The 16,173-nt window shown below is 39.4% G+C and overlaps 1 protein-coding gene across 7 annotated transcripts in view; it reads right to left on the bottom strand.

The window, feature by feature from the left end:
* Positions 1-16,173, bottom strand: part of Mgam (maltase-glucoamylase) — a 160,490-nt gene that overhangs the window by 39,095 nt on the left and 105,222 nt on the right. For all 7 annotated transcript variants that reach the window (XR_005503531.2, NM_001427451.1, XM_063285350.1 and 4 more), the window contains 13 exons: positions 15,240-15,368; positions 14,901-15,011; positions 14,557-14,619; positions 10,633-10,767; positions 8,926-9,013; positions 7,675-7,813; positions 6,768-6,901; positions 6,617-6,651; positions 6,409-6,525; positions 5,815-5,963; positions 5,138-5,222; positions 4,272-4,328; positions 551-675 (listed from right to left, as the gene is read on the bottom strand). Coding sequence is in view for 6 of the 7 variants with exons in the window: in NM_001427451.1 (NP_001414380.1) it covers positions 551-675; positions 4,272-4,328; positions 5,138-5,222; positions 5,815-5,963; positions 6,409-6,525; positions 6,617-6,651; positions 6,768-6,901; positions 7,675-7,813; positions 8,926-9,013; positions 10,633-10,767; positions 14,557-14,619; positions 14,901-15,011; positions 15,240-15,368 (1,367 nt within the window). In the remaining variant the exon portion in view is untranslated. The remainder of the gene's footprint in view (positions 1-550; positions 676-4,271; positions 4,329-5,137; positions 5,223-5,814; positions 5,964-6,408; positions 6,526-6,616; positions 6,652-6,767; positions 6,902-7,674; positions 7,814-8,925; positions 9,014-10,632; positions 10,768-14,556; positions 14,620-14,900; positions 15,012-15,239; positions 15,369-16,173) is intronic.

The following is a 16,173-nucleotide window of genomic DNA, read 5'->3' as shown; positions in this document are numbered from 1 at the left end:
TTTAAAAAGTGCTCAGTTAGTGATAAGAAACAAAAAAAACTTGGTTTGTAAGAGCAGAGTCAACTGAAGCCAAGTCTAGGGCAGAGATGCTGTGAGGCATGAGTGGACAACTACAAATAGGTAATCAGGCTATGTCAGGTAGGAAGAGTACTGAGTGAGAGTGCACAGAATTGAGCCTTTTCAAGTCATGAGACTTACAATGTGAAAACGGCAACAGCCCTAAGAGAGCCAGGAATACTGACCACCCCAATTGTCACTTTATCCTCAAAGCTAAGGTGAATAAGAAGAAAGAGGAAAGTCTTTCAAAGTCCAGCAGGGTGCCCTTCTCTCTGAAGATCACGTAGGGAAATCCAAGAGCAGAGTATAACGACAACACACACACACACACACACACACACACACACACACACACACAATCAACCCACAACATAAATCTGACAAAGGAAATAGGAAAAAAAATATAAAACTGATACTGGAAAGATGACTGACTCTTATGACAAAAGAGTGAGCTCAGAGGTGTGCAAAGTAGAACCACATTCTCCTTATTCACCTTAAGTGAGTGTTCAGGGCAGGTCGTTGCCAGGGCAGGATGTAGCCCCCACGGACATGAAGATTGATATGCTCAAGAGGGGCTGATAAAGTCCTCCACTCTCCTGTTGAATTGATATTTTCACCCTGGTGTCAAAAGGAGGAAAAATGATGAAGGAAGCACACACTTCTCCCTGATCAACACACTCCACCCACCTCCATAAAACCGGTCCTTGGTCATCACCATCCGTTGCAAACCTATTTCCTCCTTTGGTCATTCACTCACTGCTGCACGAAGACTGGTTGTGCTTCTCTACATCTCCAGAAGAGTCCCTGCTCTTTGCAGGATCTCATATAGACATCCAAACACCCTCACTATATACCCTGTTTCTAAGGCAAGATGGTATTGGACAATATCAGTATTTATTTCTTGCTGACTGGAGTCCCTTTTTCTAACCCCCCCCCACCCCAAAGATCCTAATACCTTTGATACATGCTCCATTGCAAAGATCAGTGTGAGCAGACTTATTTACATATTAGTTTCTTGAGTTGAATTTTTCTGTCTTACACTTAACTCCTTTGTCTGCCCCCATGTGTAAAAGATGCCCATTCATTTGAGTCATAACCAAAAATCCTTTCACTTTTCTTAACCACAGCAGGGCTTCAGAATGCAGGTACTTTTTCAAATTTTTTTCTTTTATTGAAAAAGTTTTTTCACACACTATATTCTAATCATGTTTTCTCCTCTCTCTATTCCTCCAAGTTCCTCCCCACCTCATCCTATCCAGACCCATCACTTTTCTGTCTCTCCTTATAAAAAAGACATCTAAGCAATTGTAACATAAAATAAAATAAAGCAAAACCAAGAAAATTAGGATTGGACAAAACAAAGAAACAGAACGAAGAGTCCAAGAAAAGGCAGAAGAAGCTGATATAGATGAAGCATCCCACTCATTCACACATTCCAGAATACCATAAAAACAGAAAAACCAGAAGCCATAATTTATGCCCAATAGCTATTAGGTAATACATACATACATGCATACATATATACATACATACGTACATACACACACATGACATTATGAGAAAAGGAACCTCCAAAGATGTTGGGTCCATTTTCTGTGGACCATCTACTTCTGGGTGTGCAGCCTACCCTGAAGAGTAAATTGTTTCCCTAGTAAGCCTCCCTTGAAGAAAACTTCTTTCTCATTTGAAAATGGTTAGCAAAAATAGCTTCTGAGTTAGAAATTAGGGCATATGTCCACTGATCCTTTTAGCTCTAACATACATTGGTCAGTGCAGTCACCATTAACAATTAGGTTAGAAAGTTCTTTTGTATTATGCTACTCTATAATATGTGTGTATATCTCTCTCTGTGTACATGTGTAAGCACATGAGTGTGTGTATTGTAGATATGTATTCATATGCGTACATATGTGTACACATGTGTGTATGGCTATATATCAGTGGTTCTCAACCTTCCTAATGCTGCAACCCTTTAATATATTTCCTCATGTTATAGTGACCTCCAGTTGTAAAATTATTTTTGTTGATACTTCATAACTATAATTTTGCTACTGTTATGAATCATAATGTAAATATCTGTGTTTTCTGATGGTCTTAGGTGACCCCTGTGAAAGGATGGACACCCCCCCAAGGGGTCTTGACCCACAGGTTATAAACTGATGCTGTATATTGTCAGAAGCCATCTTGGAAAGGCTAAAGAAATGCAAGTGTATTTTCTGGAGATGGCCCAGTGTTTTGTAAGGCTGTGATGGGTGAGCTCTAAAAATACATAGTCCTTAGACACTTCATTCTAGAAATGCTTTTTACTGCTGATATGCCTTTTCTGTCACTATTATATACCCTAATGATTCCTAGGCATTAGCCCATCCTTTTGGGAAGATTTTCTGTAGATCATCATGAAGATGTATTCTCATATAATAACACTGCGTAGACAAATTAATGCTTTCATAATCTCTAATAAAGAATTTATAAAATTCTTAAATTTATATGAGTAATTTCAAGGCCTCTAAATGCTACAATTAGAGCTCTGTAAATCTTCATCTGTCAGAGGCTAACAGCACTTGAATAAGAAAGCAAGCTTGGGGCAAATTTATGATAAGGAAAAATATTCCTTCTAGGTTAGCTGTGAGACTACACTATCTGGAAACTAAAAGTCACAAAATGGGAATGGACAATTTATTGAAAGGGCAAGGGCAAAAAGTAAAATATTGACTGGTTTGTCTAAACAAAACTTCAAAATAATAAGACACTAGGCAGATGATTTGTTTACTGACAAACCATGCTGACTAGTGACATAAAAGTTACTGCTTTTTAAATTTATACCGCTATAAACTTAAGCGTCTGAAAGATAGATGATGAATATTCAGTCAAGTACCAGTCTTAATGGAAAGACATGGAAACATTTCTGCTATAACTCTCTCATCGTCATGAACTATTTTCCTGAACTTGCTATGAACTTATGGAACAAAAAGATGCGTGGGAAACCATGTGATCAATTATCCTGAGAAAGTCTAAGAACTAAGAATGGCAACAAAATGAGGCTGCCGCTTTCTTCAGCTTCATCCAGAGTGAGTGAGTGGCAAGGCCAAAGGTCATCAGTCTTTGGCCTTTATCCAATGCTGTGTCGCACCTCTGTAACTGTGCCCCTAAGGCTGGTGCTTGACTTCAGCATTATATGAACTTTTATATGTGCATTAGTGTGTGTGTTTGAGATCATGTGTCTGTGTTTGTATGTATAAATGTGTTCATATTTGTGTACATGGCTATATATGAATTGTATATGTGCATTAGTCTCCCCTCCCTCTCTTCTTCCTCCCTCTGTGTGTGTGTGTCTGTGTGTGTGTGTGTGTGTGTGTGTGTGTGCATGTGCACACACGCATGCACGCACGCACAGGCCTGATTGCTCTAGTCATCATTCTCTCCACTTTGTTTGTTTTGAGACAAGATCTGTCACTGAACCTGGAGATGTTGATTGGCCATGCTGGCTAAATCCTCTTATCTCTGCCTCTTTATCAATAAGACCAGTCATGGGATAAATGTCCTGACTCAACAGTTTTCTGCAAAAGCTGTACAGTCTTTGCACAGCTATAGGACTATAAAAATTTCATGTATCTGTTTGCACATTGCAACATGTCATTTGAGACAACTTGAATCCTTGATCCCTGGCCATGGTCACTTTTACTTGGTCCCAAATAAATGATGCCATATTCTTTTTTTGAAGTAATATCTGTGTTTTCACCAACAGTACCATATCTCACCTGTCATAACTAATCATACGGAGGAATTCTTTGAACATCTGTGCAACAGCAGCAGACATTTAGGAATACAGGAGGGAAAAGATCTCTATAGGGACATACTCATGTAAGCATAAATGTGATCAAACATCACACTATTAAGTGCTTTTTGGTGTCAGAAAAAGAGATTTTTATTGTGTTCACCACCTAGCTAGCAATGATGTAAAGAGAGATATGCTTACATCAAGCCAGGCACAAGATGACAAGATTACATGTTTCTCTAAAGCAGTAACTACTAGTGCATGCCTGATCTAAAGAGGAAGTAAGAAAATTTAGCTCACAATGGTTGAGTTGACTCATGCCAGACTGCAGCTAGTGATTTTCAGAGTCAGAATTTGTTATGGTGTCATATGAGTCTGTCATAATCAAAGATGTTGAATTCTAACACTGCCATGTTTTATAAACATTTAGCAAACTTACCGTGTAGTAGTCATACCAGAGGGCTCTGGGGAAATATGATCTGATGTTTCGGGCATCCTGAAATTAAACACAGACCAGGTATGGGTATTGCAATCTCAGACAGAGTAAATAACTTGCAATGTACCTTTCCATAAAACAATAGAGCTGAAATTGGACACCATTATCTCAGCTTCCTAAATATCACCGATGCCGAGAACTCCTGTACTCTTCCCTAATTTCCAAGGGTGGAAATGGCCAACAAAAACTAGAACCTTCACTAAAGACTTTGAGGAACAGGATCTCAAAGAAAGTGACCACCCCTTGCTTAAAGACTTATCTGTCCTCTTTCTAAAAACACAATGCCCAAGTTTATGTATAAAGCAGAAACAAATCTGCAAGGTTCAAAAGTATTTCAAGGTGGTTTAATTAGCTTTTCTGTTTAGATATATGCTTGCCTAGATAAGAAAGAGTAAAAAAATGTCTCTTGGTGTGTGTATAACTACATAGAGAAGTAAGTAAAGCACTACTCAGCCACAAGGTGGCACGCACTGCTGCTAGCAGTTCTGAGTACTTCGGCTAAACATGATAGAAGTTATAGAAAATCTTTACACTATTTTCAATATGTGATTCTACAGGTTTCATTTTAATCAGTGGCAAAACAATCATGTTTAAATAAACTATGGAACAGTATTCTCTATTGACTGATGTAAAGAAGGATTTGAAGGCAGAAAATTCAAAACACAGAATTCTACTCTGAAAAAAAAAAACGTTGAGACAAACATAAACCAAGGAACTCTGTTTGAAGACCCATCACGTGCCTCACTTCTCCATATTTACTCAGCCTATCACTTGGGAATCCTCCAGTTCTCAGAGGCCTCCATACTCACAGGTTCTAGCACAGGGCTGACTAGGAAAGCTGGGCCCAGCAGGAACTGTTTGTCTATACTCCAGGTCTCCCGGTCTGACACAAATCTGGAAAGGAAATTGAAGGTGTCACAATCAGACCTGAGTAGGATTTTGGCTTACTGTCCTGAAGAAATGCTCACATTAAACCCCATGTCAGAGATGCTTATATATTCTCTGCCTCCTGTTTCTCCGCTTAGCTAATGAGCATTGAATACCCCACAACATCCTATTTGTCCTGCCTTCAGAACGACAGAAATTGTTGAGAAATGTGTTCATGGATGAACTATTTCTTCAATATGCCACACATTTGGTGCAAACATGGTTTTTGATCTTAAATCTTTATTACAATGCTCATGGAGGTAACCTGAACAAATAATGGACTAGAATTATATAATATAATAAAAGTAAGTGAGGTCACATAAAGAAAAAGTGATGCTGTAGAATGTTGGATATTTTCTATTTTTTTTAAATTCAATAGCTGGCCTTTCATTCAAGACCTGTAGTTAGCAGAACACAGAAGGACTAATAAAGTATGGACTCCACCAGGACATTATGTACAAAAAAAGAGTCACAACTTCAGAGTGGAAGAGTTGTTTTTTCAACTCACACCAAAGAGGTTAAACATGGCCTAGTAACAGAAATCCATCACAACACTTACTCATGGAGAAGAGGCCGCACGACTGTGCTGCCCTCTGTGTGGGCCTTGTACATCAAGGTGTAGAGATATGGCAACAGGGTGTATCTGGTCTCCAGCACACTTCTGGAAATATCCTCAAAGGTTTTATTCCAGGATACTGGGTCTTGTCTCTACAGGAAAAGAAAACGAGTGTTCAGAGTACAGTGGTTGTTTTTCAAGGGATGTAGGGTCACTGAAAGCTTACCCCCAAATATTTCTACACAACTGACTCAAAATAGTTGCACATGAGACCTCATGAATATTGTTAGTAGTTGAAAAACAGCCACAGCTTTCTCAGGAAAATTACTCCAAAAGTTATTCTTTATGGGACATAAAGAAAATGTTGACAAAAATAAAAAAATATCATTAAATAATACTGAAGAATATGCTTCTTAGGAATGAAGGCTTAATGGCTTTGAAGATGTCCCCAAGGAACACAGACAGACAGCGGAAACTGTAGTTTACATCTATATCTATATCTATATCTATATCTATATCTATATCTATATCTATATCTATATCTATATCTATATCTATATCTATATCTATATATCCATAAGAAAACTGACTTCATACCCTGGTTCCGATGGTATTGTGGTTCCTGGAGAAGGGGTAAAAGGCGCCCAGCTGCATCCAGCGAACACACATCTCATATTCGGCATCTTGAAAGAACCCACAGATGTCTGACCCAGTCTGAAACAACATGAAACAAAGTGAGCTCTTGGTGCTTTCTAGGAGACACTGTCATCTTCCTAGGGAGGAGGAGCATGTAAAGGACACTTACATAGGATATGCCAAAGAGGCTGAAATCCATCATGCCTGCAATGAGAGATGTACCAGGGTCAGGACAGGCCATTCTCTGCCTCCTCTACCCATTCACCAAGGATCCTAAACCCATCCCAGTCTGCAGAATCCCCTGTGCACAGCCTACACACCAATGATGGATTTCCCCAGCTGGTCCCAGGCAGCTGTGTTGTCTCCCAGCCAGTGTCCTCCCCAGCGTCCAGAAGAGGGGAATGAGGAGCGGGTGATGACAATCCCTCTCTCTCCTGTCACCTCCTGCACTGCTCTGGTTGGGGAAACAGGAGAAAAATTGATGGCAAGACAGGGAGAAAATGACCATAGAACTTCCTCTCCAGAGTCCCTGCACTTAGAATATCTTGAAAAATCTTTCCTGTGTGACTACAAGGAATATAGAAATATGACCTATTAGAGAAGGACCAGCTGCCTGATATAGATAATAATGGCAGTAAGGCCTCTTTAAGTAGTTTTTCAAACTATCTCACCATGTTACAAAGTCATTGGCTTGCCCCCAAGTCCTAAGCAGTTACAGAATCTAGCTGGTTATTTCCCCATACTTGACTACTGACATTTGAGGAAGACTAGAGTAAATCATATCAAGATTTACCTTAAGATAGTTATTTTTCTTTTGGTTTACATTGTGTGTATGCTAGCTAATTGAGCAAAAGGCCCACTGACTATCCAACATGAGTGGCCAAAGACAAACAAGCACCTAAAGAGACAAAGGCTCTCTTTCAATATAAAGAAGCCAAGTTTCTAGTACTCAGTTACCCATTTTTCTTTTTAACCAGTGATACCACAGTACTGACTACACTGCACAATGACTTATAGTGTACCTGTGGGTATGCTCAAGAGAATTATTGACTTTTGCACAGGGATGGCTCCACAACTACAAAGATATTGCTAAACATATAAGAATTGCTACATAGTTATTATAATTACACTGTACTTACCCTTAGAATGGGAAACAAATGGAAAAGTAGAGACACTACAACCCCCATCAAAGAAGTAGGACCAACAGGAGAAAGCACAGTCACTCACTCGTAGGTGGGTCTGGTCTGGGACCACCCATACAGGCTGTGTACATCATAGTGCCGCACCCGGGAGCCATCTGGAAGGATGTGCTCGCTCTCCATGCACAGGGTCTTGCTGCTCAGGCCCCTGTCCCTGGCTTCCAAATCTAAGGGAAGATTAAAGACAGTGAAAGACAGTTATTATTCTTCTTATTCCTGACCTCTTATTAGTGAATTGATCTGTAGAACTTAAGATAAATTTGATTTCCATCTGGGCCCCCTCCCCTGACTATGACCAACTCAAAACAGTGCTCTGAGCTGAGATGCGAGAAGGATGCATGTGCTCTCAATTGCTGGCTTTTCTGAGAAGGTAAAGGAGGCGTAAAAACACTGTTTTCATTCATTGACAACAGAGTAGTAGGCTTTGGCCACAACTGCAAATACAAACCATTTACTATTGTTAACACGCTACAATGCAGCTTGTAATACTATCTACCTCTTCATATATATATATATATATATATATATATATATATATATATATATATATTCTACTATAGAAAACATATTTAGGAAAATTGCGTAAGCTTTGACATATCTTATACTTCAAAGAAACTAAAACTTGAGGAACTGCCATAAACTCAAATAAAACCAGAGGGTCCATTGGCTCCATGATAAAAGGAAGGATTTTTTAAAACCATCGGTTACTAAGAAAATGTAGGTAGACATATTATCGAGGTTGATAACTAAGACACCTTACAGTGAAAAGAAGCCTTTGAAGGCATTACTAATGTTAAGAGCCATCTGGAAAATTTTCAGAAATTTGCCCAATGTCTCCTGGGTCTTGCCACACAGAATTAGGTAAAGTGCTTACTCTACTTAATTTCAGACCCATTAATTCACAGTACCTATGAGAATGTACCCTTGGTGTCAGGTAACTCTTGCTGGCCAGAGTAACCTTTGTATTGGGCTTATGCACAAAGAACAGAGAAGGTCAATTTTATATGCAATAAGAGCAAAGTAGCATGTCGTTATGTAGAAGTGAATGTGCATGTATATATTTTGACAAGACCATCACACATTTCCTAAAATGTGCAAGCCTAAGAAGGAAAGTTTGATTGTGAGGATGTTAGTTTTCTGCCTTCCAAGATTCCTTGACTTCTTAGTAAAGTACAACTGATCTTCATCTCCTGTTTCTCCTCAATATTGTTTGTGGTGACAGGCAATATATACTCCAGAGAATACCCTCCAAAAGAAAGAGGAGGAGCAAGGTCCTTACATGGCATGTAGGGAGGACGGTTCAGAGTAGTGTCACTGCAGCCGGAAGGAACTGCCCCATTCACAAAGCTGGAAGGTTCATTCATATCCTACAAATATCAGAAAAATTGTTTCTATTTAAATACAATCACAGCATCTAAACTCAGAGTCAATAGAGTACTAAATATCCAATAATCTCTGGACATCTGCATAGGGAAAACCATCAAATGCTGGGGAATCTAGCTATACAAAAGAGTAATCTCTGAAGGACAAGTTCCCCCTGGGGCATCAAATTTCCAAGGATTTTATTTGAAGTCTTAGAATAGGAGCATCAGGTAAAAGACCAGCTGCAGAGAGGATCAAGACAGTTCCACGCCTGATTAAAGGGAGTGCAGTGTGACATATCCAAAGACGTGGATGAATATTATTCTGTTAATATATTAAGAAACACACAGAAAGTTGGATGAAGTGGTCTCTCAGTGCTTAAAAGCACCCATTGCTTTTGTTGGGTTCCCTGTAATAACACAATGGTTCACAAGCTTCTGCAGCATCAGTTCATGTTTCAGATCTGACACCTTCATGAGCACTAAGCATACAAACACGTGTGTGTGTGTGTGTGTGTGTGTGTGTGTGTGTGTGTATTAAAACAGTATATATGTGGTATACATGCATATATAGGCAAATTATTCATAGAAATGAAATTAATAAATCTTTAAAAAATCCTTTAAGAAAACTAAAAAAGAAAGAATGGAAACAGGTGGCCCCAGGAGGAAGGAGGTTGGGAAGACCCTCCAGAATGTACCAGAGACATGAGAAGTGACTCTCAGGACTCAAATGGGAGGACCTTAGATTAAATGCCCTACAGTGGGGAGAGGGAACTTGTTGAGCCCACCTACAGCAGAAAGGCAGGGCATCAAATAAGGGATGGGGTTGTTACCCCACAGTCAAAACTCTAACCCATAATAACTCTTCCTATCTGAAAGAAATACAGGGATGGAAATGAAGAAGAGCCCAAAGAAATGAAAGTACAGTGACAGGCCAAAGTGGGATCTACCTCAAGTGGAGGACCCACGAGCTAACACCATTACTGAGGCTATGGTACACTCACAAAAAGGGACCTATCATGACTGCTGTCCAAAAGACCCAACAAAAAGTTGAAAGAGTCAGATGCAGATATGTGCACCTAACCAATGAACACAAGCTGCCAACCCCTCACTGAATTAGGGAAAACCTGGAGGAAGTTGAGGAAGAGGGCAACCCTGTAGGAGAACCAGGAGTCTCAATTAACCTGGACCCCCAAGACCTCTCAGACACTGGATCACCAACCAGGCAGCATACACCAGCTGAAATGAAGCCCCCAACACATATACAGCAGTGGGTATACCCCGGGTCTGGGTTCAATCAGAGAAGATGCACCTAACCCTCAAGAGACTGGAGGCCCCAGGAAGTTTAGAGGTCTGGTGGGGTGGGGGAATAGGGACATTCTTATGGAGACAGCGGTGGGGGACAGAGAGGAGGTATAGGATGTGGAGCAGTTGAAGGGTAGACTAGAAGGGGAATAAAATCTGGAGTGTAAAAATAAATAAAAAATTATAAAAAAGAAAATTATAAAAGATTTTTTAAAATCTTTAAAAAATAAACATACAACCACAACATACTTCATCCAAATAAACACACACACACACACACACACACACACACACACATAAACACACACACAAACACTTACAATCCACAGGCCATCAAACTTCAAGCTTTTTGCCGGTTCCTGTGTGTTCCTGTAGAGTTCTTCAATCTCCTTCTTCCACCAGAGGGCAGTTGAATTCCGGAAAAAGTCTGGGAAGGCCACATAAGCTCGATATTGCTGCAAAATAAAAATGCCTGATTATTTGTCATGAATGATTACATTAGGCAGCAAAATACACTTAATGTGAACCTGGCTCGTGTAGTCTCATACCACATGGTGGTAGATAATGATAGTATGAGTCAAGTCTATAGCTGATATTTGGAGCAGCATTCTCTTAGAAAACCATGTGGAATCCCAGATAATAAAGCATAAAATACCATTTACCAAGACTCTGAGAAATAGCCAGTGAATTTCCCCTTCTGTCTCTACAGGAATGGAGGTGATCAACACCCTGTACTCACTATACATCCTCTATCCTGGTTGCCCATCATTTCTTAAGGACTGATAAGGTAGAAGTCCTGTGAGGCCTTAGCTAAACGTTAGGTGTCAGGTGACAGGTATCAGGTTAGTATCAGGAAACCTTCCCACAGGGAAAGAAGTTGAACAAAGGTTGTATGTTGTGACTTTGCACCAACTAGTATGGCTCTCTGCCATGATTTCCAACTCAGATGAAACCTTTGGTTATATGTAACATATAGTGGTAGGACTTTAAACCTTCTGTTTTAGTTTCGCTTTCCCTTCCCTTAAATTATAAAAACAGTGTCTACATCTTATATGAAAAGTGGGTTCAATGCATTTTGAACTCCTTAACTGCATTTTACAGGCTTTAAGGAGCAAAGATCTTCTCTTACGTTTTCAAGTTAATCTTCACATTCTCTACTGTGTTTAACAGAGAAAATAATACATAAATATCATTCACACTGTGCCTGCTTGTGACTTTATGCCCCTCAGCAAGAGAAATCAGCCAGAAATTTATATGCTTCCCCTGCTATTTATTGTCAGACATTTCAGTTGGTATGCCTCAACAAACAGCCTTCTTAATGTCCTTCATAGAACTATGAGCATCAAGGAGCAAAAGAATGGCATGGGAGAGAAAGCAGGAAGACTTGGCTGAGGCACTACGTGGTGCTTACACAAACCAGCAAGCAGTCTATTAGGGAAAAGCCTGTACGCCCAGAGTAAGCCCAAGAGAAGATGTGGAAGAATAGATCAGAAATGGTTCAGCACGCATTGCCTTGCTGCTTCACAGGACAGGCACAATGAATCATAAAGCTATATATATATATATATATATATATATATATATATATATATATATATGAGCTGTAGAATTTCTTTTAGTATAAAAATGGAAGTAGAAATTTTGAACCCCTTAACAAGGAGAACCTTGCCCCAGAAACAGAGATCCAGCTTACATTAAGCCAGAAAAAAGGGTAGATGCGGAATCAGGGCATACAGGCATTACCAGCTACATCTGAGAATTGAATTTTCAATAGGATGTATCTAAAATTAAAACAACCCTTTCGTACTGTATTAAATCATTTTTGCACTTCATACAGCAGACAGGAACCTGCACACGCACCTTTTTAACTAGCTCAGCACACAGCAACATGCTACTTTGTTTATTCTGAGTTAACTTTCAACCTATTGGACACATGCAAGGCTCAGTGGCCTTGGGAGTATGTAAACCCTGCCACACAGAGAGAAAGCAAGGAGGAATTCAAGGGAAGCTGACTAGCTCATCTGTTGATCAGAGGCGTAAGATTTGGAATTTCTGACTGCCTTTGTTTCTATTCCCTAATGAAATGCTTGCTGCAGGCGAGAAAATAAGATGGATTCCGTGAAGATTAATTTTCTGCATTTCTGCATCACCTGCCTTCTGAATAAAGTGCGGCTGATAAATGCAGAGTTCCTGAGTCTGCCCTAAAAGGCAATATTTTCTCCAGCTTTGCAGTCTCACTTCTAGCCTGAAGGAGGAGGAGGTCAAATCTCCTAAATGGCAAGAGGGAGGACAGTTGAAACCACTGAAGCCAGAAGAAGATGCTCATTCAGGAAATCATGAAAGATAGGAAATACATGGCCCCTTTAAAAGGACCTGGCATGTTTAGGTGTTTGTGTGGACTGCCTGGACCACCAAATGCAAGTTATGCTCTTTAACAACTGATGGAAAGGTTAAGAAGCTGTGTGCTCTGCTTAAATCCTCACAAAATAATGAATGATAAAATGAAGCTAGATGATACGTGGACATAGATTAGATAAATCAATAGATGATAGATATCAATAGATAGATAGATAGATAGATAGATAATAGGTAGATAGATAGAGAGATGGATAGATAGATAGATAGATAGATAGATAGATAGATAGATAGATTAACAGATAGACAGATAATACGTACACAATAACAAAAAGAAACCAACCTTGACCTGAATCTGACTCATTTTGAGCAGTGAAACTGCTCAAATCAGTTTCTATTTGTTCTACTTTATGTACTACCAGAAAATAAAGATACATATTTCAACACCTAAGAGGCATGGGCATAAGAATGGGTATTGTGGTTTGCTTGCAGGGGCCCAGAAATCAGTGCTAGTGATCTGGGCATCGCTGTCCTATGCTGTTTACTATTCTTAGCAGCTCTGCCAGGCCTGAGCACTTTTCCCTCGGCTGTGGCATTCTATGGATTATTGTTCTTCTCTACTAGAAGTACCTGTTCTAAAAACCAAATTCCTCTACATAAGGCATGAATATTGGCCATGATTTCTACATGAGTTCAATTTTAATAAGTACACTTTCTCCTCTATCCCTGACCACTGGTTAGAATATGACATTGTAAAAAAAAATTCTCCCAAAGGCTCTTGGTAATGGTCCTCTGAGTGTCTAATGCTGAATTTCATAGTGGCTATATTTGTGACTAGTTCAATAAATATATTTATCTAATTAACTCTTGCAGGTGATAGTTTCTAAACACCATAGGTTCCACCATTCTTTGGCCACACAGAGAGCAGCTGCTTCACCTCGTCAACCTGAGACAGGTGTCCAAATAATAAGGCCATCTCTCTGACTTCCCAGCTGCACTAGGAAAGATGCACAGGAGTCACGTGTCTTGATGTAATCCCTGTCTACAGTGTCATCTCCTCTGGAGAGGAGAACAAGGAGTCCAGACATGTCACTGACTCTCCACAGAACCCTTTTCCTACTCTTAGAACACTGAGCACAGACATCATAAGCACAATTCACAGCATAGAAATGAACTGTGTTCCTGCATTGGGTAAATGGAGCTAAATGCTTCTAAACCACAAACACTTGCTGATAATTGTGAAAATTTGCAGTTCAAGAAACATGTAACACATAGAATCATCACAAAGAAAAACATCTATTCCCAGTAGAGGGCAATGTATAACATGAGGCAATCATCACATGGTAAAAGCCATGATGAGGGATACAAAAACACATGAATCACATGGGATTTACAATCATGAAGCTATAAGAGGCTGTCTACGGTCATAAGGCATGCAGTAAAATAGTCAAATGCTAAACAGAAAGGGCACATCCTATCTAAAAGGGATATCTAAAGAAATAAAACACCTTAATTTAGAGAAAAACGTCATTCTTAGAGGTATCATCCAATACAAAGTCTATGAGCTTCTGGATTCTGACAAATTTGTATTTGAAATCACAATTGTACTATGATACATAACCCAAGTATTTTGAGTCTTAAATCTAAATAACAATACTATTTCACAGCAGGAAGTGAGGCAAGAATTAGAAACAGAGGGGGGCGGGAAAAAAAAGAATTAGAAACAGAGTGTGTAGGTAAGATCATCAGAAAACAAATGTCAGGAAGAATGACACATGTTCTCAGTGTATTTTCAAGCAATATCCACTACCATGTATGGGAATTTCTAGTGTTCTTGCTGCCTCTTTCAAAAAATCCTGATTGATTCAATATCCACAAGGGCCCTTTACCTCCACTTGACTGTCCCAGTCCAGAGAGGAGTTCACAACAATATTAGGGTAATCAGGCCAGACCTGTGGGAAGAAAAACGATCAACAGAAATATCCCAAGGATTTCTCATACACGTAATTTCTTGGGAAACTAGAAGCTAGCCCTTTGGTTATGAAAGACGGATCTAAGCAAAAGTAGAGTCTATAAATCCCTTAACTGTTAACAATAATCAACAAATAGTGATTTGAAAATGAATAACAGAAACTCAGAGAGCAAAAGGAAACAGTAAAAAACATACTTATAAACATACTAACAGGGTTTCTAGTCCAGGATGAGAATTTCTGGGTCAACACCTGGCTCATACCTTTCCCCAGACAATGTCTCCATTATTGGGATATCTGATGAAGACGTCATTCTCCACTCCCCTGGTGAAGGCAGGATAGGGCTCTGTCTCATTGCCAGAAATGGCTGGGTCCTGCAGTCAGAGCATAAAGCAGGTGAGAATACTTAAGTAAGAACTAAAAAGGAATAGGAAAAAGAAGTAAAACTTTTGAGAGTCTCAGCTTTCTGTAAACCCAACAAATACACTCTTCCTATGCCATATCTCTACTAACAATGTGGGCAGGCATAGAGTATAAGGTGATCCTTGCATAACCCCATCTACTGTCCCATTCACAGCTCAAACATTCACACAAGAACTAACCAGAATGAGGATGACCCGCATCCCATTGTCCTTCATGCGATTGATCAGGTCTGGAAACCCAGAGAACTTAGGGTTGAGCTTGAAGTCCAGCTGCCTCTCCATGTAGTCAATGTCTGAGTACTGCACATCCTGGGATGACACAAGGAAGAGAGGCTGATGGTGGAGACAGTCCAGGCTCCAGCAATCAGCACTGCTTGTGTCTGGATATTTTAATCTATGCCATATAATAGCTTTGCATCTTGGGATATTTGCTGATTTTTCAAAATTACACACAAAAACAGAGAAAATTCATTTCAATATCAAGAAAAATGGAAGCTAAGTATCAATGCCTATCTTCTCTCTGTTATAAAAAGCAAATACAACCACTGTAAGAAAACGTTCTTTGACTTTTCTCTGCAGGTGTGTGCTGAAATTGGTGATATTTGTTAATAGAAAATAATGTCAAATATTCAACCCTAAGTTGATATGAATCATAAGTATACTCTAAAAGAATCTAAACAAAACACTCATCATTGTAGAGGGTCCATTGTTGGAGATAATCAAATGCAGAACTCTGCTTGATATGTTCTATTACAACAAGGGGACCCTTTAATACAGTTCTTCCTGTTGTGGTGACTTCCAAACATAAAATTATTTTCATTGTTACTTCACAACTGTAATTTTGCTACTGTTGGAAATCATAGTGTAAATATCTGTGTTGGCTAATAGTACTAGGTGACCCCCATGAAAAGGTCCTTAAACCCCAAAAAGAGGTAACAACCTAATTGTTTGAGAACCACTGTATTATGGGAAGTATGTTGTACTAATGCAATATTGAACAATAAATGAAAAGAAGCACAAAGAGTCACAAGATGATTTCTGATTATTGGACCTCTGGTTTTGGAGTGAACATGTTTGATTCTGTATGTGATTCCATTGCAAATTCAATACATCA

This window comes from Rattus norvegicus, chromosome 4 (assembly GCF_036323735.1).
Source record: "Rattus norvegicus strain BN/NHsdMcwi chromosome 4, GRCr8, whole genome shotgun sequence".
Lineage (NCBI taxonomy): Eukaryota > Metazoa > Chordata > Mammalia > Rodentia > Muridae > Rattus > Rattus norvegicus.
This window is presented reverse-complemented; position numbering and strand designations above follow the sequence as displayed.